The 24,939-nt window shown below is 40.8% G+C and overlaps 1 protein-coding gene across 1 annotated transcript in view; it reads left to right on the top strand.

Annotated features, from left to right (window-relative positions):
• Positions 1-24,939, top strand: part of Sh3gl2 (SH3 domain containing GRB2 like 2, endophilin A1) — a 170,197-nt gene that overhangs the window by 126,687 nt on the left and 18,571 nt on the right. Inside the window, exon 3 of the mRNA XM_041652677.1 lies at positions 10,871-10,943. Coding sequence (XP_041508611.1) covers positions 10,871-10,943 — 73 coding nt within the window. The remainder of the gene's footprint in view (positions 1-10,870; positions 10,944-24,939) is intronic.

The raw sequence follows: 24,939 nt of genomic DNA, 5'->3' as shown, positions 1-24,939 counted from the left end.
TCCAAATGTTCTGTGTCTTAAAACAAAACAAAACAAAACAAAACCAAACAAAACAAAACAAAACAGCAACAACAACAGAAGTCCCACTCTTTTCATTGCATGTTTCAAAGTAGAAACTGGAAAGCATCCTGTTTTCTCTGTCCATCCAGAGACCAGAATCACCTAGAGGAAGACAGGTGTGGTGTATTTTTCCGGGGAGCTTATGTCATCAGTTTTCTAGTTAGGGTGCTGTGTGTAGACTGTGCTTGTGTGTGGAAAGCAAAGGAAAGAAAATGGAGAACGAAGTCTCAAACCTTGAGTCTCTCTGACTTCAGTGGACTTTCCTGTGTGAATGGTCCCTACAAGAGGCAGGTTAGGATAGTGAAGAGAGAACTGTTTGGGAGTCCAGTTGACTTGGGCTAAACTTTGCTCCACCACTATTGTAAAAGTCCAGTTCTTTTCTTGGAGTTCCTATTTTCATTTGTCAGCAAATGAGAATACTAATGCTCATGTAAGAATGATTATTATTGACTAAAGACAAGTAAATCATTTAGCATTCTCTCGGAAACATTATAGGTTCTCAGCAGCAAGTGAGGCTGGAGTTGGTGAATTAAGACTCTTTCTCTTGTGATATTAGATGTATTTTCTCTTTCACTTTGAGGTTGTTCATAGCCAGAGCTGTTTAGAGTTAAGAGGATGAGTGCTTGTTGAAATGAGGAAAGAATACTGTGGGAGGTTCTGGAAGAAACAGTCCCTGTTTTAAAGAAGATGTCATAAACCCAGGATACACAGAAAGTACACTTAACCATTATTAATATTTTGCCTCTGTACACTATTATAAACGAATATTTTTCTTTATATTCTGGTTTGACTTTTGAGAAGATTTTTATGGGCCTAATCTCTTTATTAGTCTCTCTACTTTCCAGTGGGTTGCTTTGATACATTTCTGATGAGTGAAAGAGAATATTCCTTGCTGCTTTCTATTTCTTCAGTTTTCCTCCTGATGTGTTCATGGATAACTAAAAATTACATGGTTCCAGCTTCTGTGACATAGGATATAGTTAAGATTCCCAAATGTGTGGCATTCACAGTGTAGAAGGGAGGACAGAGGAGATACGGAATGACACTGTGGTATAGCTAACTAAGCTCGGGGCATGGTGACTCTGATGACCTTCTACTGAAACCATGGAGATTGAAGAGGCATTGAGAACCTAGTAAGTTTCAAGTAAAGGAAGGAACACGGAAGCAAACAGGAGAGAACATAAAGTTCCTAAAAAGATGAGGCTAAAATGCCCAGGTCTTCGGAAGTACAGCTGGACAGTTTCAGCCTGACCAGCCATTCTGCCTCAGTTCCTTACCTTGACTTTGCTAGTGGCTGCCCATTGCTGATATCCTATACCAGTCTTGCCCAAAAGCCTGAGAATTTAACCTCTCATACCCAGTATCTGGCAGCCACTCTCCCCAACTGAAGTCAGTCTGTCCTTATTTTCCATCTTCTCTTGATCTTTAACCAAAGCTGATTAACACCATCTTTAATGGTGGTAGAAATGGTAGCCTACCCATCCCTTGTCAATGTCCATGTCTCTAGACAGATACACATTCTCAGGATGACTGCATGCTTCTTCCTGAGGAGCCCACAAATCTGCTAATTTGCTTCAGCCTCTGGGTACATGCTTTTCCTCCTTAGACTCTCTCTCCTTTCATCGCTCTTGAGAGCACTGATGGCATGCAGCATGGCCAAATACCATGCCATTGTAGAGGCTTACACATGGAGTTAGGAATTTGAAACGTACAGGTGTCAAGAGTTAGTCCTGAGGGCCGGAAGGTGGAGGCACACACCTTTAATTCCAGCACTCAGGAGGCAGAGGCAGGTGGATCTCTGTGAGTTTGAGGCCAGCCTGGTCTACAAGAGCTAGTTTCAGGACAGGCTCCAAAGCTACAGAGAAACCCTGTCTCGAAAACACAAAAACAAAAAGATAAAAAAGCAAAAGCGTTAGTCCTGACTTGCACATCTGCCCTGATTAAAGCTGATAAACTAGGTATCTGACTGTAATGCTAAGACAAGCCAGCTCTTTGTGTCTTAAATGAAACTAAAATGCAAAGGAAATGTGGAGAGTGGGATTTAATCACTGAGCAGCTAATTAGATCTTTGGAGACTTATTTCGCTCTCTATGAAATCCATGCCAGTCTTACAGACTAATTAAAGTGAGACTAGCTTGCCAAGCATTTCACGTTAGGCAAATATCCACAGGCTTCCTCAGAGTCTGAAGATAAAGTGTAGAATTTATGTTCCCTATTTTATCAAAAGACTCTGGCGAGTTTGTTTCAATTCTAGATACTCCTATAATAATACAGTAGACTTCTAAGTTCAGAGCCTACCTGTGCTCCTGCATTTGTGTTTTCTCTATAATTGCAGCTATTTGTATTTCAGCAAATATCCTTTTTAATTGAAATTCTTCAATTGAGGAAATTGAAATTGTTTAATCTATTGTACACATCCTTTGTCTTCTCTGTGATTTCCTAAAGTGTGTACTCACCTTGTGTGAATGCATTGGGAGGTAGACTGTTTCTGCAGTCACTGAAGACAGGGTACTTGCTGTGGATTTAGAATCTTAATATTAGATACTCAGAAAAATCTTCTAAGTCAGTGTTTCCCAGCCTACCAAAGAATCACCATCTAACCTTTCGCAGTTGGGTTTCTGTTCTATAAAATTCGAGGTGGAGAAAGCTTTATTTAGTTGTACTCTCAGAGGGGCAATTAGTCAACAATATGAAATAAATTAGAGGTCTTTAGCAAGCAGCACTCCTGAGAGAGAGGTGGCCATTCCTAGAAGTTCTCTCTGATCTCAGCCTGATTTGCTCTGCTCCAGAGATGCAGTGCCACCCCTGCCTGGCTCAGTCTTCAGCCTACCCTTCCCTAGCTGATGCTGGAGGCCTCTGGCTGTCTCCAACAGAGCCTTGCCCTTAATCATCGTGCTTTCTCTTAAGTACCTAGCATGGAGTTGCTTTCATTTTAACTGTAAATGTTTTCATTGCTCACCAGTTTCATTCAATAGAGGCTAAATTTCTTTCTGTGATCCAGACCTTTGGGAAGTTTCCTTATAAAGCTGCAGATTTTTGTTATTGATGCTGTTAATAGAAGATTCTGGAATTTGAGGAACTTCTGGTTTCTTCTCAAATATCCATCAGTTACTATAGTTATACTGAATGGGGGGGGAGGTTTTTATGAGTTGGTTTGTAGTTTTCTTTATTAATTCACTTGAAACATATGTAAATACCTCCATGTGCCAGACATTGTGCTGGGAACTAGAAACACAGAGGTTCATGAGACCCCAATCCCTGAAGGAGCTTTCAATTTGGATGGGGAAAAAGAGGGGAATATAAATAGATACCAAATAGGATATAGTGCTTGGTGTCCTGGGAGGTATGTCCCATGAAAGACACCAGAGAGAGGACAAACACAGGTTTCTTAGAGCAGCAACAACTTCTAGAAGAGAGACTACTGAGCTGAATCTTCAACTCTTCTCTTGTACTGCACATGAGTATCATACAAGTCAAGGGGGGTGGAGTCTTTTTCTGCAACCTGAAAAGCATCCTGGGGAATTCTTTGTTCAAGTCACAAATTCTCTGGGGCTAGAAACATGGAAATAAACCCTTTAAGTGAAAATAGAATTCCTAAAAGGGAACCTCAAGTCTTAAGAAAGGCAAGGTCTTGAGGGAGAATAGAAAAGCTGCCATTGCGATTGGGGGTGACAGGGTGAGAACTGTTGGCAATGTGGAGAGAGTTGGTAGGTGGTGTCCATGGTGGTTACCCTCATGTCTCAGCTGTGGAGAGAGTTGGTAGGTGGTGTCCATGGTGGTTACCCTCATGTCTCAGCTGTGGAGAGAGTTGGTAGGTGGTGTCCATGGTGGTTACCCTCATGTCTCAGCTGTGGAGAGAGTTGGTAGGTGGTGTCCATGGTGGTTACCCTCATGTCTCAGCTGTGGAGAGAGTTGGTAGGTGGTGTCCATGGTGGTTACCCTCATGCCTCAGCTGCTGCAGGAAGGGGGGTTTAGTCTCGTCCAATCCCTAGAGAGAACTAGCATCCCTGAGTAGAAACCGCCTGGCTCCCTTTGAGAGAGAGCTTCTGCTTACCAAAGCTGTGTTTTGAAAAGGCCACAGAAATCACCAAATTCCCTACTTGATCACAATGAAACGCAGGCCAAGCCTACAGTTCCCAGTTATGGGAGACAGGCTAGTCATTCCCTGAGTTCTGTAGCATGTAATTTTCTACTAATTATACACTTTTAAAAGATACCACTGTTGGAGTCCAGTGATGTGTCTCAAATGGGAAAGAAGAGAGAACGATGTGCAGACAGTATACTCAGAATACCTTCTCTGAGTAGACTAGGGGTCCACCATGATGCCAGAGTCTCCTTCATGGAATAGTAGTGAACAAGACAAGGGTCACTGGCCTAAGACATTCACTGGCTGGTGTAAGCTAAATGAGGGTCTTGAGTCACAAACAAGATGAGCTTCAAAGACATCCTTCTGCCCTCCCTGACCACCTCTGGTGACAGCCTTCCTCTCAGTCACATGTGTAGAGTGTATTTTCAACCTATACTCCGTATGGGGTCATACCTAACAAGATTAACAAAATAAAATTAATATATTAGAGTAACCGGAGCCTAAAACATCCTGCATTTTCAAGATATTATCTGCCTTTCTGAATATATGGTTTCTGCTTAAAGCAGGCAGTTTGGAGATGGCTGTTAATTCTCCCAGAGACAGTACGGAGCTGTTTAAAATACCGCTCTTGGATCAGCCTGCCTCTCTGCCAGAAAGGCTTTCCCAGGCTGCAGCTTTCATCATCTTCCTGTGACTTATTTATTTAGCTGTTCTCTTTCAGTGCTTCTAGTAAGTGTGTGTATTCTTAACTACAGTAATAAGAGAATTAAAAACTTGAAAATACGTTGTTGTTTTATATGACATTTTAAGTTCTTTGACATAACCACTGGGAATTTTTCCTGATCTAAGTGGGCATTTAATTCATGTCATTATTATTGATTGCCAAACCCACAGACTACCTGTACCACATATAAGCAGTTCTGCTTCTGGCATCTGACAATATGAAATAATGTATTTCCTATTTGCATTGGTCTGTAAAAGATTCCATAGGTTCCATGTTTTCTGTGTTCAGGAAATACTGATTTATTTTCTACAGAGGAGAACATTATTATATATTCATACAACTGTGTATGAAACAATAATCCCATTATGTCAACTCACTACCTTTTAGTGTTCTGGTATCTGACACCTCCAGACTGGAAGTAGCAACCTCATCCATAGATTAAGCATGGCATTTTCAATAAAGCTCACTCCTTAGCTCAGGGATCGGCACATTCTTTTAGGAAATCTAGGGCTGCAGTGTCTTTGCCCTCTGTCTTGTAACTCCTCTCTAGGGTTGATGCAGCCACAGAAGGGATCCACTGGGAATGCCTATGTCAATTGCCTACAGCTATATGAAAGTAACAAACCAAATTTAGAGGACACTGAAATTAGAAATTTTTATGATTGTTTCTGCAGTAAAAACAGAAATATTAACTTCTTTTTTAATCCTTTAAGGTGTGCAGATTTGCTTATGGTGTATTTCCAAACCTATACACAGTAAAGAGATATTTAAGAAGATTAGCAAAATTCAAACGGATATGCAGTAATCGGAGCCTAATACTGTCCTCATTTTTCAAATTATTAGTCATACTTTCTGAATACATATGATATCTGCTTTTAGAGCAAGGCAGTTTGGAGACAGGCGGTTAACTCTCAGGCCACAGAGGAGGATGTCTTTGAATCTCATCCTGCCTTGTGACTTACTGGCATAGTTATGACCATTGGCCATAGTTTGGCAACCTCTTATTTAATCTGAAAATGCTGTTTCCTCTGTGAGTGGGAATATAGGAGCAGACGTTCCAAAACCACAGCATACATGGGAGGTTCAAGGGATGATCTCCAGTGTCTAGCTTCTGCTTCCATATCATTTGTCTCCTATTCACAGCTGAGTGTCTGTGAACTAAACACCTTTTTTTTTTTTTGGTCTTAACTTCCATCTGCCAGTAGGACACATTGGGATCCAGAAGCTTGTGTTAGTGTATCTGGGTGGTTATAGGGATCCAAACCCAGGTTGTCAGACTCATGTGCCAAACACTATACCACAGTGAGCTGTCTGCCTGTCCTATTTCCTCACTTGTTTGTTTTTCTGGAGTCATATATTTCATGACTTGCTAATGGGAAGGAATCTAATATATTGACAGTTGCTAGAACGTTGGTATTAAGAAGATGGAAGTAGGGAGTTGGAGAGATGACTGAGAGATGAAGACCATTGGCTGTTCTTACAGAGGACTTGGGCTCAATTCCCAGCACCCACATGGCAACACACAGCGGTCTGTGACTCCAGTTCCAGGGGATCAGACACTCTCACACCAATGCATATAAAATTTTTAAAAAAGCAAAAAGCAAGAAAACAAACAAAACCCCTAGAGATAGTTATAGTAAAATTCTTAAAAAAAAATGGATGTAAAGGGTAAACAGACCAGAATCTGTGAAGCATATGCATCTATGATTCTGCCCTAAAAAGAAAGCCATAGTTTACACTTGGGTTTACAGTCCCGAAATATGAACCTATGTTGTGTACATTCACAATTCATTTCCTTTTAACAGCCTGCTCCAATATCCCCTGTGTTAGAATCAAAAATCAAAAAAACAAACAAAACAGCAACAACAAAATCCATTGCTGTAAGAAATACTCAAGAGTAGCAGGTTGATTATTTTAAGTCACAGTTGTTCTGAAGTTCCATTCTTGGGTTAGCTGGCTCATTGCTTTGGGATGAGTATGATGCAGAACACCATGGCAAGAGCAAGCAGCATGAGGCTTAAGGTGGCCTGTTGAATGCATGATGGCTGGGATGCAGAGATGAGAAATGGAAAGGCAAGAACAAATACAGCCATCAATGGCATAACTTGAGCTATTCCATTTGCCAGAGCAGGCCCCGCCTTCCACTGTTTTCACTAGCTCTCAGTACTTAGTTGTGATCCCATCAGTGAATTAGTTCACCAGGCATAGCAGAACCCTCATGACTCAGTCACCTTGTACTGTGTGGCTCCACTTGCTAGGGAACCAAGTCTTCAGTTCATAGACAGTGGGAGGAGATGCTTCATATTCAAAGCAATATACTGTACTTTCCCAATCCCAGGCAAGACTGACTTAAAAATGGAAGCTAGGGAGAGCTCAAAAAGAGAAGATATTTTAATTAAGAATACACCAGATGTCGGGCGGTGGTGGCGCACGCCTTTAATCCCAGCACTCAGGAGGCAGAAGCAGGTGGATCTCAGTGAGTTCAAGACCAGCCTGGTCTACAAGAGCTAGTTCCAGGTCATGTTCCAAAGCTACAGAGAAACCCTGTCTCGAAAAAAAAAAAATACACCAAAAGTCATTTTCTGATTAGGAGATTTTGACAATGTAAAAGGAAGTAGGTATAAATCATAAGCTCAAAGTTAAATTGTCTGTTCTTACATGGGGTTAAGTTCTTGCTAGTTTTAATAAATGATAAATTTGTTTGCCCATGGTACCAGATATAATATAAAGAGAATATATATAGGCTGGCTATTGCCCATTTAGGTATATGAATGGCTTTCCTAGCAGAAACCTAACAAGGTGTATAAATAAAGGTGGTCTTTATTTGTCATTGTCTGATACAATCAGTTTAGCCAGAATCTCGAGGATAAAGAACAGAGGGTAGGAATCAGTCATCCTTCTCCTGGAAGATCTCTTTGGACTAGTGAACAGTCATTAGGCAATTCCGTTCCAGTTCTCTTTCTTAGAAACTCCATAGATGGCCGTCGGGTAGGACTTTGCTGTCGTAACCACATTGCTAGTTATGTGAGCTTGGGAAGTTCATTGTCCCTCTCTTAATCTTTGAGTTGTACATTTTAAAGGTCAGGGATTGGGCTACTGTACTACTGATTTCTTACTCTTGTGTCCATTATCTCTATCAGATGATAGCCCAGGAGGATTTAATAAAAAGCAAAGGGCCAGTGAAAAAACTTGCTAAAGGCTATTCCGTGTTGTGCCTATGTCCTGAAAAGAAACCACAGAAATAACCATATTGGAAGAAATTCTTTTCAAAAGTGATAAGTGCCTGAAATATATTCTGTGCTGAAAGTGTAAAGTTTAATGTGAACCTACACAGCTTCTGTTCCAAATGCCTGTTCTAACTGTACAGAAGTTCATTGAGTTGTAGAGACTGTGGGTCCGGTTAATTTTGGTGTGTGATATTTTCATGCCAATTTTTATAATAAAGTTAAGAAAGTTAAGAAAAGTGAATTTCAAGTGAAGATTATATTATACTCCATCAAATAGTTCAATGGAGCTTGTCTGGTATTGATAAGAGAAGTGCTGGAGGCATCTGCATTAGTGAGCAGAGTGTAGAAAATCTGTGTTGTCAACTTCGGAGACTTTGGTCAGACCATTGGGAACACAGATTTATTTTTGTCTCCATTCCATTTTAATGTTGGATTCTACTCTGGGGATCGAACAAAAGACTCTTAATATTTTTGTTTCGAAGGTCTCTGGAGACCTGGGACTACTGGCTTGATCCCTGTGGATGACTTCCCATATCTTTCTTACTAACCCACCTATGGACAATGTACAGTAGGCATTGTCGCTGCAGCCTCTATTGAGAAGGCAGAAGAGCTGGGGATAAAGGATACTAGCAAGTCAGTATGGTAGTGTCAATTCTGCAGAGTCAGGTCCAGATATTTACTATATTTAAGAGTCCCTTAAGTGTTGAGGACCGTCATGATTAACCAGAGGATAGGGTGGCAGTTCTTTGTTCCTGACCCTGTTGGATTGTTCCTCTCAGGTCCCCAACCCCAATCATGGAAATAAAAAGTGCCTTTAAGCTCTGGTGTGGTATCTTCTGGAATTGGGGAGAAATATAACTTCATATCTTCTTGTGGGGACCTTTCATTTTTAGAAAAAAAACAGAGCAGTCTGGAGCAAGCTTCTGAATCTCTCTGTATCAGTTTTCTCCTTCATGTAACAGTGCTTAAATCTTTTGATTATTGAGAAGGATCTGGGGAAAGTGAGAACCGTGTCAACTCCTAGCAGAAGATGACACTACAGTATCAAATGGACATTGGGTGATTCAAGTCTCAAATCTTGTGATACTTTCTTTCTTAGAAACCTTGATCTTTAGAGCCCATTTCTTCCTGACATGGCCCCAGAGGACACCAGATGCATTTGGCATCTAGTTCCTCAGTCCCAGCCTGCTTTGTAGTCAATAGGGGATCCTGTTTGAGCGCTCATGTTCTCTGCACTTTCTGCATGTTTACTCTGTATACAACACTGAGCTCTTTCTGCTGGCATCAACATTCCATGCCTTGATAAAACTGCCAGGTCCCTCTTTTGCAGTTTTCCTCTCCGGGAGCTGCTACTCCATTAGCACCAAGCATCCAGGCCTCAAGTATCTTAAAATTTTGAGTCAGTCAAAATGACAGTGGTACAGGGCTCACCAGCATACTAATGTTTCCAAGAGAGAATGACTGTAAAAGTTATTTTATACCATTACCATTACAGGGCCACAAGGAAAATAATGTGGCTTTGCTTATCCTCATAATCACAACTGCATGCTGTAGTATGACTTTGGTGGGATAAGAAGTTATTAAGTATTGAAAAATCAAACAAGATAATAGATACAATATAGCAGGGTGATGGTGGCACAACTCCTTTAAGAGAGGCAGGTGGATCTCTGTGAGTTTGAGGCCAGCCTGGTCTACAAGAGGTAATTCCACGACAGTCAGAGCTGTTACACAGAGAAACCTAGTCTCGAAAAACCAAAATCAAATAAATAAATAGATACAGTATAGAAGAAAAAGAAGTTTACTCCATACAAAGCAGGTTTCACTAAATACAATGAGTTGTGGAGGTTGGTTAGGAATCTTTACAGTCCTATAAAAAGTGACAAAACAAAAATATTGTCAATTGGTTTATTCCTGTTAGTCTTCTGTGATATGAGCCAATACCTTCATGGAGAAGAGAAAGTGGCTCTAACGATATTCCCCTAACCTGACTGTGTGGAGAGCACAGGGATGGATTCTGGAGGAAATGCTGACCATTCACACCATTCACCATGTTCTGAGACAGGATGTTTAGTGTCAGAATTTGGTATTTATAATAAAACCAAATGTTCAGGACCAACTAGGTGTGTTTACTGGGGGCAATTATATTCTGGGGATTTTGTCAGAATGTACATAGGCAGTATAAACAGAATTGAAGATGTACTCTTTTTAAATTATTATTGTTGTTGTTCTAATTTTATTTATTATGCCCCAACCATGTTCATTATATATATGTGGGAGTGTGTATTTCACAGTAGGATTGTGGAGGTCAGAGGAAAGCTTTGTGGAGTTACTTCTCTCCCATGTTTGTGTGGATTCCATCAGATCTCCAGGCTGGCTGATAAGCTCTATCCATTGAGCAACCTGGATGTCCCAGCATTGTTCTTTATGAAAGAGAAACGTGTTGCCAAGTGTGGCCCATTCATGGCATCTAGTAAAAGTTTGGAGGCAAAAGGTTTCTGACAAACTGTATTAATTTTGCTGAAAGGTAATGAAGTATGTTTTGAAGCAAATATTTGGAAATTACTGGTTTTCCTCTTGGATAGCTCTGCTTTTCAAGAGACAGCGCTTGACACGAAGTCACCTTTCCCTCCAGCTGCTCCTCATAGTGTCGCACCTGCTCCTGCAGGACTCCTCACTGCTTGCTTGCCCCACTGGGGTCCTATGTAGGCTTCAGAAAACTTTAGGCTCTAAAGCAAATGTGTACCATTTATCATATTTATATTTTCATTTCAGAAAGTGGATGTCACCAGCAGGGCTGTGATGGAAATAATGACTAAAACAATTGAATACCTTCAGCCCAATCCGGGTAAGTGTTTTCTTGCACAGTTGGAGTTCCCTCAGGTTAGACTCTTACTGATTGACAGATCGGATTTGGTAGGTTTCCCCTTCCTGTGAGGGAGGGTCCATTTTAAAGCTCACGTTAAAATGCCTGCAAAGTATGTGGTATTTTATCCAACTGTGTGTCCTAAACAGTGAATCTATACAGCTTGGGTGACATATCATGTCAGGGTGGCTACAACTTATTTTCAGCTCATCTTTAGTTTTTCAAGAAATGGTAAGAAAGAACATGAGACAGTTTTGAAATTGGTTGTGATGACTTCCAAACAATAAGGAAAAGAGTAAGCCAATATTTTTGTGAGTACAAACGGTTTATGCTTATATGGCATAGAGGGCTGTCCCTTCTCTTCATAATTGTGAAGATTGGTTAGGAATCTTTACAGCATCAGTTCCTGCTAACCTCTTGCACTAGATCTGTGATGTGGGATTCTGTATATGTGTTGCTTTTATTGATTAATGAATAAAGAAGCTGCTTTGACCCACAACAGGGCAGAATAGAGTTAGGTGGGAAAACTAAACTGAATGCTTTGAGAAAGTAGGCAGAATCAGAGAGAGACCATGTAGGTGCCAGAGGAGAAAGATGCCTGCATGCTGGTACCAGTAACCATGAGCCTCATGGTAAAATACAAAATAATAGAAATGAGTTAATTTAAGATGTAAGAGTTAGTTATACAGAAGTCTAAGCTAGTATGCCAAGCAGTGTTTTAATTAATACAGTTTCTGGGTGACTATTTTGGGGCTGAGCAGCCAGGAAACAAATGAGTGGCCTCAGCCTACAGATCTGAGACAGGAATTGTAGTAGAGATAATGGGAGTCCCTAGAAGACAGGACAAGGTATGACTGCTGTTATCTCTGTGGTACTAGGTAGAGCAGAGCACACTAGCCTCCATCATAGGCCTTCTTACATTGTACGGACTTTAGTTCCTGACCCCAGCTACAACTTGAAGCAAGGCTAAATGTACTGCTTGGGAAAATATGAGGATTTGGAAAGCTAGTGGCCCTTGAGTCTTGTTTCTTTGGGAATTTCACTTAAGGTTCTAGGTCTCTGGGAGTCCTTGAGATCCAGGCAAAAATTCAGTCTCAGTGGGCTCAGATTCAGGGTCTAAGTCCCAAAGGGGAACAAGAGAGTGTGGGGCAGAAGCACGGAAGTGCCATGGTGTTGAGGCAGCAGGCTCCATCCTGATTCGTGGCTGCTGACAGTGGAGGCTCCCTCCTGATTCATGGCTGCTGACTGCAGCCTTCTTCTGATCTTTACTCACTATGGCAGCTCAGTTACTATCTCCAACATGAATCAGTGATGTAGAAATGATATTCTCTCTATTTTCCCTTAAGCCATATTAGAGATGAGATGATGTGATAGAGGAAACACAGAAGAAAATATGAAAGGTTCAGAAATGACTTTAACTGATCATAGGCCAGATAAGTTTTCAAGCTGATTTGTAAGCAATGCCATGAATACCAAGAAGCCAGGTTTCGTGTCGCTGCCTACCTTCCACAGAGGTACAAAGATCTCATAGACGCACACATATTTATTCAAGCAATGGTACTAGGTCAAGTCTTGAAAAGAGAGCTGCTCGCCTCACCTTTCTTTACCATAGTGATGGTTTTATAGAATTAAGAAATGTATTTATTGTCTTTGCAAAAAAACCCTTAAAGAACCCCATGTTTCCTTCATCTTCATGTGTGAATTACATTGGTAACTAACTGCTGTGGGACATGGTGTCAGAAATGAGAGGAGAAATATGGTATTTGTTAAGATCTAGTGCAGCTTCAGTACAGTACCAATAACATACAGCCTCATCTTAAAACATGTCTAACTTTATTTTTTGACAGTCACATACATGTATATATTATGCTTTGATCATATTCAGTTAGTTTCTCTTGTTTTTCCCTCCTCCCACAGATACTTTTCTACTTCCCAACCAATCCCCCTCCTACTTCCACGTCTTTGTTTGTGTGATCCTGTGAGTGTCGTTAGAGTTGCTTACCAACCTGGGTGAGGGTTCTCTACAGCAGCACAGTCAATTTATGAATGGCCTACACCATAGAAGATGAGTCCCTCTCTCTCCCAGAAGCTATTAACTGCCTCTGCATCATTAGGGGAGATGGAGCCTGATGCATTATTTCTTCCCCATCCATAATGGAATATGGAGAGGCTTAATCTTGTTTAGAGAATCACACCTCCTGTGGGTTGAGTGATAGAGCCAAATCATGCCCTAAACACTGTATCCCACAATCCCCCTCTCTTCCTTCAATTCTTATATTCTTTCTACTTTTTCTATTACACTGTTCCCTAAGTGTTGAGAGACTATGAGTAGATGTCTCATTTTGTGATGAGCACTCAATATCTTATTCTCTCAAACTTTACCAGTTGTGAGTTTGGTAGCATGGAAGTTTCTGTCCTGCCTGGTTCCACCACTGTTCAGTCCCCAAGAAAAACACAGAGGCTTATATTAATTATAAACTATTTGACCTGTTAGCTCAGGCTTAATATTAACTATCTCTTACAATTTAAGTTAACACATAATTCTTGTTTATGATTTGCCATGTGGCTTGGTACCTTTTATCAACGAGGCATTCTCATCTTGCTTCCTCTGTGTCTGGGTGGCAACTACAGACCTAGCCTTTCCTTTTCTCAGAATTCTCTCAGTCTGGTCGCCCTCTCTATACTTCCTGCCTGGCCACTGGCCAGTCAACATTTTATTAAACCAATAAGAGTAACAAATCTTTACAGGATACAAGAGTATTATCCCACAGCAATCTGCAGTACCTGCTATCTATCTACTACAGAAGTAGCTTCTCTGACCAAAGCTGACAGTAGCACTAATCTGTGGGCAAAAATGAAATAGTTAGAAAAATATTTGAGGAACAACATGGCCATTTAGCAAAGTAACTGCTTTAGGCTACCCCTGAGGTCTGTGTCCTCCCCATTCTGGGCTTTTTGAATTAAATTAGAGGTAGGCATGCATTTTCTCCCTGGAAGTGAGCCTCAAAATCAGGAAGGGGTGAATGCCCCCATAAGAGACATGCCACGGTTGCACTAAGAGACACGTCTTGCTTAGTTATTGTAGGATCCACATCTGAGTAAGACAGTTGATAGTTTTCCTATAGCAGCAGGAAAAGAATCTGCTGGTGATAGGAGGGCTAGCTAGCAGGGAGGAATCTTCCAGCTCAGTTCAGCTCTGTTTCTCTATGTCCTCCTATCTGAGCATGTGGTATCCTCAAGAAAATGATCTTTCCATGTAGATCATCTGTTTCCTTGCTATTGTAAATGGAGCAACAGTGAACTTGATGACAAGGACATCTGTGGAACCCCTGCCCTGATATAAACTAGTGTTTGCACTAGTTTATACTCCTACTGTGAATGAGAAAGGGTTCCCTTTGCATTCTCCATACTTTGGACAGTGTGTGTTATCATTTGTTTTGTCATGAGAACGGCTGTTCTGACTGGAGTGAGAAGGACTCTCAAAGGAGTTTTAGTTTGCATTTCTCTGATGACTAGCAATTTTAATGTAGATCTTGAACACTTTTAAAAATATTTATTTGCCCTTTGTAACTTCTTCTGAGGTCTCTCCGTTTAGTTCCATAACTGTGTTTTCAACTGGAGTGTTTGTTTTCTTGTTGCATGTTTTTTTTTTGAGTTTTTTGTAATCTGGGTATTAATTTTTTATTAAATGTATAGCAATCAAAATCGTGTTTCATCTTGTAGGCTGTCTCTTAATAGCTGTTTCCTAACTTCATGAAGTCCTATTTATCAGCTGTTGGCCTTATTTCCTTAGCATTTAGGTCCTATTCCGAGACCTTACTTATTCCAGTATGATGATGTTTTCCCTATTTTTATCTCTAGCCATTTCAGGCATTTTGATATTACCTTAAAGTCTTCCTTCTGCTTGGGGTTGAGTTTTGGAGAGGTGAAAGATAAGACCTAGATCATTTTTCTGTATGGAGATACCCAGGTTTCTAGCACCATCTCTTGAAGAGGCCACCTCTTCTCCAATGAGTATTTTTAGTGGCTTTGTAAAAATATCAAGTAGCTATAATTGCTCGGGTTCATAGCTGAATGCTCTGTTGTACTGATCTACTGATGTCTTTTGTGCCAGTACCCCACTGTTTTCCATCCATGGTTCAGAACTATAACTTGATATGAGGCATAGTGAAACCTCTAGCCTTAATGTTCCTCCACTCTGCTCAGGATTACTTTGGATGTCTGTGCTTCCAGATGAATTTTAATGTTTTTTTTTTCTATTTCTGTGAGGAATGGCATTAGAATTTTGATGGGGTTTATGTTGAATATATAGATTGTGTTTGGTAAGATAGCCATTTTTATAATGTTGATTCTTCCAATATGAGTTTGGGGTATATTTGCATATTCAAGTGTCTCCTTTAATTTCTTTCCAGTATTTTAATGTTTCAGAGACCTTCCACTTCTTTGGTTAGGGTCATCCTATTTTTGTATACATAGCATTTATCAATCAGATGGTTTCATCTATTTCTTCCTCAGCATGTTGGATATTGGTATATGGAAAGGCTACTGATTTTTGGATGTTAATCTTGTATCTTGCCAGTGTGCTTGCTGTAAGTGTTGATCAATTCTAAGAGCTTTCTAGAGGCATCTTTATGGTATGATGTATTGACTTACATCATCTACAAATAAAGATACTTTTCTTTTCCCTTTCCTTGTATGTTTTCTTTTAAATTGCTTCTCTTGTTTTATTGCTCTTACTAAAGTTTCCAGTACTATACTGAATGAGTGTAGACAAAGAAGACAGACAGCATTGTCTTTTTCCTGATTGTAGTGGAAATGTTTTGAGTTTTTCCCTATGTAATGTAATTTTGGCTATAGTTTTGTCATACATTGCCTTATTGAATACAGAAATGTCTGCTCTGTTATTAGTTTCTTTGTAACTTTATCTTGAAGGTATGAATATTGGATCTTGTGAAAGGCCTTTTCTACTTCTTTGTGATGATAATGCAATTTATGTCCTTAGATCCATTTATGTAATTATTACATTACTGATTTTTATATGTTGAAATTATCACAGATCACAGTGAATGATATTAATATGTGTTCTTAAATTCAGTTATTTAGTTTTCAAATATTACAACCCCCATGTGTGTATATATGTGTGTTTATCTGGTTGATGTATTAGGATAATTTTGATTTTATACTGGCTTTGTAAATAAAGATAGATAGATAGATAGATAGATAGATAGATAGAGTTGCTTCTTTTTCTGTTTTAATTTGAGAGGCATTGTGGTAGTTGTCCTATGAAGATCTGGTTCATCATGGTACTCATCTAGGCCTAGACCTTTTTCAGTCTGACGTTTTTTCTTTCCTTATTCTTTCTTGTTCGTTATATTACTAGATGTGTTGAAATTATTTAGTTCATCTTGATTTAACTTTGTTAAGGTATGTGTATCTAGAAATTCATGTATTTCTTTTACTTTCAGTCTCATGAAATACACGCTTTAAAGTCTATTCTAATAACTTTATGAATTTTATTGGTATCTATAATAATTTTTTTCCTTTCACAGAAATTTTCCTAATATAAAAATAAAATGCAATCAATTTATAGTATAAAATGTATTTATAATACATGGCTCAGTGATTGAGCAATCTTCATGCAAACCTGATAGCCTGATTTAGACTTTTCTGAGCACACAGAAGTCCAGATTCAGTATCATACCCCTAGAATTGCGCTTGTCCTTATCAGGAGCTGGGGAGCAGAGGCAGCAAAATCCTCAGAAGCCTGAGGGCCACTTTGACTGGTATAAGAAGAACCAAATGAGAGAAACCCTGTCTCAAATCTCAAACAAGATGAAGAAGATGAACTGAGGTTGTCCTTGGCCCTCCACTTACATGCTGTAGAACACATGTGCCTGCACTAATACACTCACGAAGAACACACACGTCATACACTCTGTAGTGGTTTGGAAGGAAATGGTTTCCAAAGGGATTGGCACTATTAGAAGGTGTGGCCTTGTTGGAGTAGGTGTGGCCTTGTTGAAAAAAGTGTGTGTCATTTTGAGGTCTCATATATGCTCAAGATACTGCCCAGTGTCTCAGCGTTCACTTCCTGTTGCCTTTAGATCAAGATGTAAGGACTCACAGGTCCAGCACCATACTGCCATCATAGCAATAATGGACTAAATTTCTGAAATGTAAGCAAGCCACTAAATTAAATGTTTTTCTTTATAAGAGTTGTCATAGTCATGATGTCTCTTCACAATAATAGAAACCCTAAGACATACATAGCATGCACACACACATACACTGTAATGCAGATTTTTAGTAAAGACCCATCACTAATTATTTTTCCTAATTTCAGTGAAATTATAGTATGTTGCAGTTAGGTATATGAGCTGACCATTATCTTTTCACAAATTCACATCTACTTAGGTTTTATAATGTGAGCATACTTGGACATATTATTTTTGGAGGGATTTTCAGATGAATTAACTCTAAATTTAAGAGTGAGCCCTGAACCCAGTACTAGTCTCCTTAACAGAAAAGAAGATATTGGGAATCACAGGAACGTGAACAAGTGAAGACTAAACATTGGAACTGTGCTGTAAGAAGTCAGAAAGTTCCAGGAGCCACATCATGCAGAAGAGGTGAGGGTCTCCCATAAAGTTTTCACAGGGGACTAACCCTCTCAACAGTTTGAGTTCAGATCTCTGGCATCCTATGGTAAGAGAATAAATCCCACTGTTTGAAGCCAATCAATTCTGTGGTAAATTGCAATAGTAGTGCCAGAATGTTATATTGCTGGGTAGGCTTGATTCCCCCCCAGAAAAACAAAACAAAAGCTAGGCCAAGGTGTTTAAGAAATGACCAGGTTTCTTAGTTACTGTTGTATTGCTCTGAAGAGACAAGTCTGACACTGAACAAGACAACTCATAAAAGATAGCATTTAATTGGAAGCTTGCTTATAGTTTTAGAGAGTTAGTCCATGATCATAATGGGAGGAGGCAGACAGGCATGGCACTGGAGCAGTAGCTGAGAGCTTTACATCTTAATCTGGAAACAGCAGACAGAGGGGAAGGGAGGGAGGGAGGGAGGGAGGGAGGGAGGAAGAAAGAGACAGAAAGAGACAGAGAGCAAGAGAGAGACAAAGAGAGAGCAAGAGAGAGAGACAAAGAGAGATCAAGAGAGAGAGGCAGAGAGAGAGCAAGAGAGAGAGAGAGCGCACGCAAGAGAGACAGACAGAGAGAGAGAGCAAGAGAGAGACAGAGAGAGAAGACTGGGTCTGACTTGGGTTTTTGAAATCTCAAAGCCCACCCTTAACCACTAATAACACTTCCTCCAGTAAGTCCACACCTACTCCAACAAATAACTCCTACTCCCTCTAGGTTTTCTCAAGCAGTTCTACTTCCTGGTAATGGAGAACATCCAAATATGTGAGCCTGTATGGTCCTTTCCTATTCAAACCACCACATTAGCTCACATACCTAGGATACATAAATCCAGAATGGGAACCCAGGTCTGATTGCCTCCCAAGCCCATGGCCATTCATGCATGATTCTGCCTCTGAGAAGGATGCTCTACTTCATTTGGGTGCAGGAGGTCCTTTGCTTTTAGTGTATGTACCATAGGAATTCAGAAAAGAAATAGCTTGTGGGATTGTACTGTTTTGTTGTTTTGATGATAGATCAAAAGAAGTAATTGGAGCAAATGAAATGTTTAGAAACATATCATAATACTGTTGATATTTGTCACTGTAATTATTTTATGACTCTGAGAATTGAATGGACAAATGCCACCTAGAAAAGAGACTCAGGCAAATTCACATTTTCTCCAGAAAAGCAGTTATTTATCAGTAGATAACACAAAATGCAAATAAATGTCACACCAAAGAATTTAGGACCAAACAAAATTACATGTAATAATTCTATATAATTTAAACAATTAATATTGATAACTTATGACAGAGAGGGTTTGCTTTCTCTGATATTTTTTGTCCTGGAAACAGGCATCGCATGGAGTTCCTAAAAGGTGGCTAGTTATCATTGTGCTGATAATTGAAAGACAGCTGTTTGTCCTTGGGAAGGGGACATGGGAGTTTAACCAATACCCAGAGTACTCAGTGCTTTTGCATAGCAGAACAGAGAGAATCCCCAACTTGTCTATATCTGATCCCTACTCAGCCTCATAGAGACTAAAGCTGAATTAGCCCGCTGGAGTAGAGATATTGGTACTAAATGTACAAGATCTGGCTTGAGTTAGGTGAGGATTGTGACTGGGGCCAATGAACAGATTTTTTTTTTTTTATTGAGAAAAGGAGAAAAAAAAACAAGTTTCCACCTCCTCCCAGCCTCCCATTTCCCTCCCCCCTCCTCCCACCCTACGCCCCCTCCTCCCACCCTTCTCCCCCTCCCCCCACTCCTTTCCCCCTCCCTCTCCAGTCCAAAGAGCAGTCAGGGTTTTCTGCCCTGTGGTAAGTCCTAGGACCTCCCCCCTCTGTCCATATCTAGGAAGGTGAACATCCAAATTGGCTAGGCTCCCACAAAGCCATCACATTACGTAGGATCAAAACCCCATGCCATTGTCCTTTGCGTCTCATCAGCCCTCATAGTTCGCCATGTTCAGAGAGTCCAGTTTTATCCCATGCTTTTTCAGTCACAGTCCAGCTGGCCTTAGTGAGCTCCCAATAGATCAGCTCCACTGTCTCAGTGGGTGGGTGCATCCCTCGTGGTCCCGACTTCTTTGCTCATGTTCTCCCTCCTTCTGCTCCTCGTTGGGACCTTGGGAGCTCATTCCAGTGCTCCCAGAGTCAGTCTCTGTCTCTATCTCCATCCATCACCAGATGAAGGTTCCATGGTGATATGCAAGATATTCGTCAGTATTGCTCTAGGATAGGGTCATTTCAGGTTCCCTATCCTCAACTGCCCAAGGAACTAACTGGGGACCTTGGCATGGGCATCTGGTAGCCCCTCTAGGGTCAGGTCTCTTGCCAACCCTAAAGTGGCTCCCTTAACTAAGAATTGTGGTTCTGTGCTCCCCTGTCCAACCTTCCTTTATTCCAATCCTCCTGTTTTCCCAAGGCCCGACCTCCTTCCCTTCTAACTTTTCTCTCCCCATCTCCCCTTACCCCCATCCCACCCCACCCCGAAGATCCCAATTTTCTCCCCGGTAATTTTGTCTACTTCCCTTAGCCAAGAGGATAACTATATGTTTTTCCTTGGGTTCCCCTTCTTACTTAGCTTCTTTAGATTCACCTATTGTAGACTCCGTGACCCTTATTTATGGCTAGAAACCAATTATGAGTGAGTACATCCCATGTTCATCTTTTTGGGTCTGGGACACATCACTCAGGATAGTGTTTTCTATTTCCATCAATGCGATCTTGTGCAACCACTATGGAAGTCAGTGTTTCGGTTTCTCAGGAAATTCGGGATCAACCTACCCCTGGACCCAGCAATACCACTCTTGGGAATATACCCAAGGGATGCCCTATCATATGACAAAAGCATTTTTTCAACTATGTTCATAGCAGTATTATTTGTAATAGCCAGAATCTGGAAACAACCTAGATGCCCTTCAATGGAAGAATGGATGAAGAAAGTATGGAATATCTACACATTAGAGTACTATGCTGAGGTAAAAAAACAATGACTTCTCGAATTTTGCAATGAACAGATTCTTATAGACAGGATAATGGAATCTTGGGAAGTTCCACTCCGCGGGTATTTAAAGAGCACCCCTCTTAGAATACCAGCCTCCATGTTGCTTTCATACCTTACAGTTCGAGACTCTCAGAACATTTATATCCTTTAAGCCCAGATCTTATTCTATTAGATCTATAAGATTCTATAAGGCTATGAATGAGAGCTTGTTCGATTTCAGGAATTCATGAAGATACTTTATGAATGTCCTTCTTCATCCCTGACCTCCACTAGAGTGGCATATTTGAAAATGGCAAATCTGATGCTATTATGTTACATAAAACATTAAATTATTTCTCATGCTTTTAGAATTAAACTGGTTTGTAAGGCCCCCCACCCGGCCAGGCTGAAATATCCATTCCCTTCTGTCATGCCCTTCCATCCAGCCGAACCACCCATTCCCCTCCATCATGCCCCCACTGCCCAGCTGAACCACCCATTCCCAGCCATCATGCCCCCACTGCCCAGCTGAACCGCCCATTCCCAGCCATCATGCCCCCACTGCCCAGCTGAACCGCCCATTCCCCTCCATCATGCCCCCACTGCCCAGCTGAACCACCCATTCCCCTCCATCATGCCCCCACTGCCCAGCTGAACCACCCATTCCCAGCCATCATGCCCCCACTGCCCAGCTGAACCACCCATTCCCCTGCCATCATGCCCAGTGACAGCTCTTTCAGGTCCTGTACCTATCTCACTCCAGCTGCATTCCCTGGGCTCATGGCAGGCACGGGAAGCCAGTCGGTTCTTGGAAGTGACGATGTGACTTATGAATCATGGCTGGCTGATGAATTACAGCCTCTCCTCTTCTTCGGATTATCCGTCTCACAGATACACACAGCATGTATCATGTGCATTTTCTCCTTATGTAAACGTCAGTTCTAGAATACGGGTGGGCAAAACAAAAGTTTGATGAAGATTTGATATTTAGTTCCTTGGTTTGTGTACTGCAGGGTTTTCCTTCCTTTCGATAAAGAAATGGACAATCAGATTCCCATCAAGACAGGTTTAAATATCTTAATCTCCTGAAAATTCGTTTCTACTCCTTCAGTGGCGGTGTCCCCTCTACTAGGTGGACAGCTGTGGACAGATGACAGCGTGGGGTCTTTCTAGGCTTGCCATGATTTCTGTGCCAGAGGCTTTTTCAGTTTTCATGGAGCAGTTGCTCTGACCCGAATGTTATAATACAATATAAATTTCCAGGCTCCTTGGGGGAAGAAGCAGCTCACACATGGGAATTATTATGCAGAGCAGACACTTGCTGTTGTGCAGAGGAGCTTTCCCTGATGCATGTGTGCTGTTTATGCAGCATTCTGGAAATCCGAGGTATTCAATTGGGGGTATTGCATTTCTGTTGAGGTTTTTTTTTTTTTAATAATTTCATTTCTCACTTACGGAATATTACCTGTGGAAGTAAAAGCGTGCTGCATGAATTTTTAAATGCTTCATTAATCCATGGGATAATTTTATATTAAAATTGTATTTCTTCCCACGGGCTGTTCTTTTAGTCATCATCTCCTTCCAAAGATGGAATAATTAATAAATATTAAATCATGATAATCAGGTATTTGTTGGTAGTGGAACTGAGCATGAATTATATGTCATTTGGCACCCATTTAACAGAATGGTTGGTTGGACAGCACATTAATTTTCTGTTGCTCAGGAGGGCCTAATCCTTCGCATCTTTGCCCTCTGTATGTCCACATGTATGTATGAGGGAATATACAGCATTAGGCCTTCTCTTAATGAGTAAGGGGTGTCTATTTACTCATAGACAGAGATTTTACTTTCCTAACTCTTGACACTGAGAAGTGATTAAAAACATATAAAGGATAGATTCCCCTATACAATTATGAGAAAGTGCTGAATTTCAGAGGGATAATTCCGAGAATAAATACAATAATGAAAAAAACATATCTGGAGATGGGCAGTATATTATATTTATTTATTGAAAAGACTCGATGGCTTTCCTAATTTTACAAAATCGTTGGGGAAAATATTGCAAGTTGCTAATTGTCTAGTCATCCTTTCCGGCAGCGACCTGACCCCAACTGACCCAGAACAAACATCGTTAAAGTAGACAAGTTTGGGGATTCTCTCTGTTACAGAAACTTTGATGCAGTCAATATGTCCTGTGTGGAGTTTCCCAGCCATTACTCTTGGGGTTGTTGGACCACTCCCTACTGTTGAGTTTAGCTCCCCCTTACCTAAGAGCATGGTGTCCTCAATGCTGATAAAAGAGGCTGGAGCTTCTCCTGTGTTTGGAGACATGAGGCAGGGTCTGAGGAAAGTTCAGTCTCGGGCCATCCCCCACCAATGCCACTCTTTCTTCTAAAAATCCACTTAAGCAAAGACTCCTAATGTTAGTGAAGTGATGCTTGTGTGTGTTTTTAAAAAATTGTACGAAGCATTTTATGCTCTTGGGGAGCAATTGCTTGCTTTCCCAGGGCATGCTGTGAGATCTTCGTTGGCACCTTGCAGCTAGTCCTGAGGTGGGAAATATTTGCTGTTTGTGTCACAAGTTCCTACAGCTGCTGAGTGTACCACAGCACAGCGTCTTAAAATACCACCCTGCTGCTTCCCACTCAGGGCTAGAAGAACACTGTCACCTCAGAGAGTGGTGTTACATAAATGCAGTTGTTGGGTTGAAAGTAGCAGGTTCCAGCACTTGAGTGGCCTCCTTAAACAAGATGCAAGCAGATCTCTTCTCTCTCCTAGGTTCTGCACAGCATGTGATCAATAAAGTAACCACCCAAAGCCAGGAGCTTCCCCTAAGCCTTCCCCGCTGTCTGCATCTTTGTAGTTATTCACTCCTCAGGAGTGTGCAAACTGAGGGCGATGAACGCCACGCTCACAGTTCTGGGAGCATCAGAGGGGGGAAGTTCAGAATCACAAGTGTGCTGCATTTCTTCCATATGGTTGTTGCGTATTATCATCACGAACATGTGCAAAGCCTACTATTCATTACAGAGACTTGATTCAGAGTATGGAATCCACATATAATTGTGTGAATTGCAGATTTATACTCATGATTCCCATGTAATCCTTATATTAGACTTTACAAATTTAATTAAAATAATTCAAAATTAAGGGACTGGAGAGATGGCTTAATGTTTAAGAGAGTCTACTGCTCTTATGGAAGATATGGGTCCAATTCTCAGCAATCAGTGGCAGCTCACAACTGTGTAACTCCAGTTCAGGAGATCCGATGTCCTCTTCTGGCAGCCAAGGACAACAAACACATGCATTTGCATTGCATAGACTTAGTACATGAAAACAAACACTCATCCATACACATAACAATGAAAATGAATAAAGCTCTAAATAACATCAATTCAAAATTAAGGATTTTTGTTGTGGTAAAATGCACATGACCTAACTCATCTTAATTAAATTTAAGCATACATTTCAGTACAGTCATCACCATGGTCTACCCCCATAACCCCTTTCATGTGTCAAAATAAAAATATTCCCATTGAATTATAACTCCCCATTCTCTGACAACTGTCCTTCTACGTCCTGGTGCTGTAACTTCATGTACTCTTAATGTGACAGTTCATGTAGTTTCTTCCTGTTCACTACTCACTCATTTTGCTTATGATGTCTTCAAGGTTTATTCATGTTATAACATGTGTAAGATTCTCTGCCTTTTTGAGGTTGAATAATATTTCACAGGAAACAGAAAAGGTTTGTGTTCTAGGAGTAGATTCCATTTGGTCCAGTGGATAATCCTTTGGATAGCTGCTGGGCTGGACTTGTAAGAATTTTGTTGCTGATTTTTAGATCAGATTTCCTGAGGACTAGTATCTGTAGCATTCTTGTGTTTGTCAGAATTCTGGATTCTCATAGCATGAACTAAGTAGTACTTCTCCTTCTTTAGTCTCTTAGAGATGTTCCTGGTGGAATGCTATTAGTTCTTTACAGGTGAAACCGTCATGAAACCATCATGCTTCTCTATTTCTCTATAAAATAGACAAAGAAAACCTGTCTGATTTTTGCTATTGCAAGGATTAAAAAGATGTTATATGTGAACTGTATACAGCAGATGTTAAGTATTTTTTCTGACCAACAAGCCTCTCCACTAACGCAATAATCCAAATCAAACCAGATCAGACCGAATTAGAAAAGGCCCAGGTTTAATGGATGCCAGCACTCCTAGGTGGCCCCCAGGAAAACATGGAGAGGGGAAAAGAGAAACAGAATGACCACGTGTTCATTCTCTGGGGGGGCAGTTTAAATAGCCTATGGGAGTGGTCTTGACCTCCCTGGGGCAGGTCACCATTTTGGTGGGCTTTCTT

The sequence above is a fragment of the Microtus oregoni genome, unplaced genomic scaffold (assembly GCF_018167655.1).
Source record: "Microtus oregoni isolate MIOR12 unplaced genomic scaffold, Mior012 000005F_ref0000423, whole genome shotgun sequence".
NCBI lineage: Eukaryota > Metazoa > Chordata > Mammalia > Rodentia > Cricetidae > Microtus > Microtus oregoni.
The sequence above is the reverse complement of the archived record's forward strand: the minus strand, read 5'-3'. Positions and strand labels throughout refer to the sequence as shown.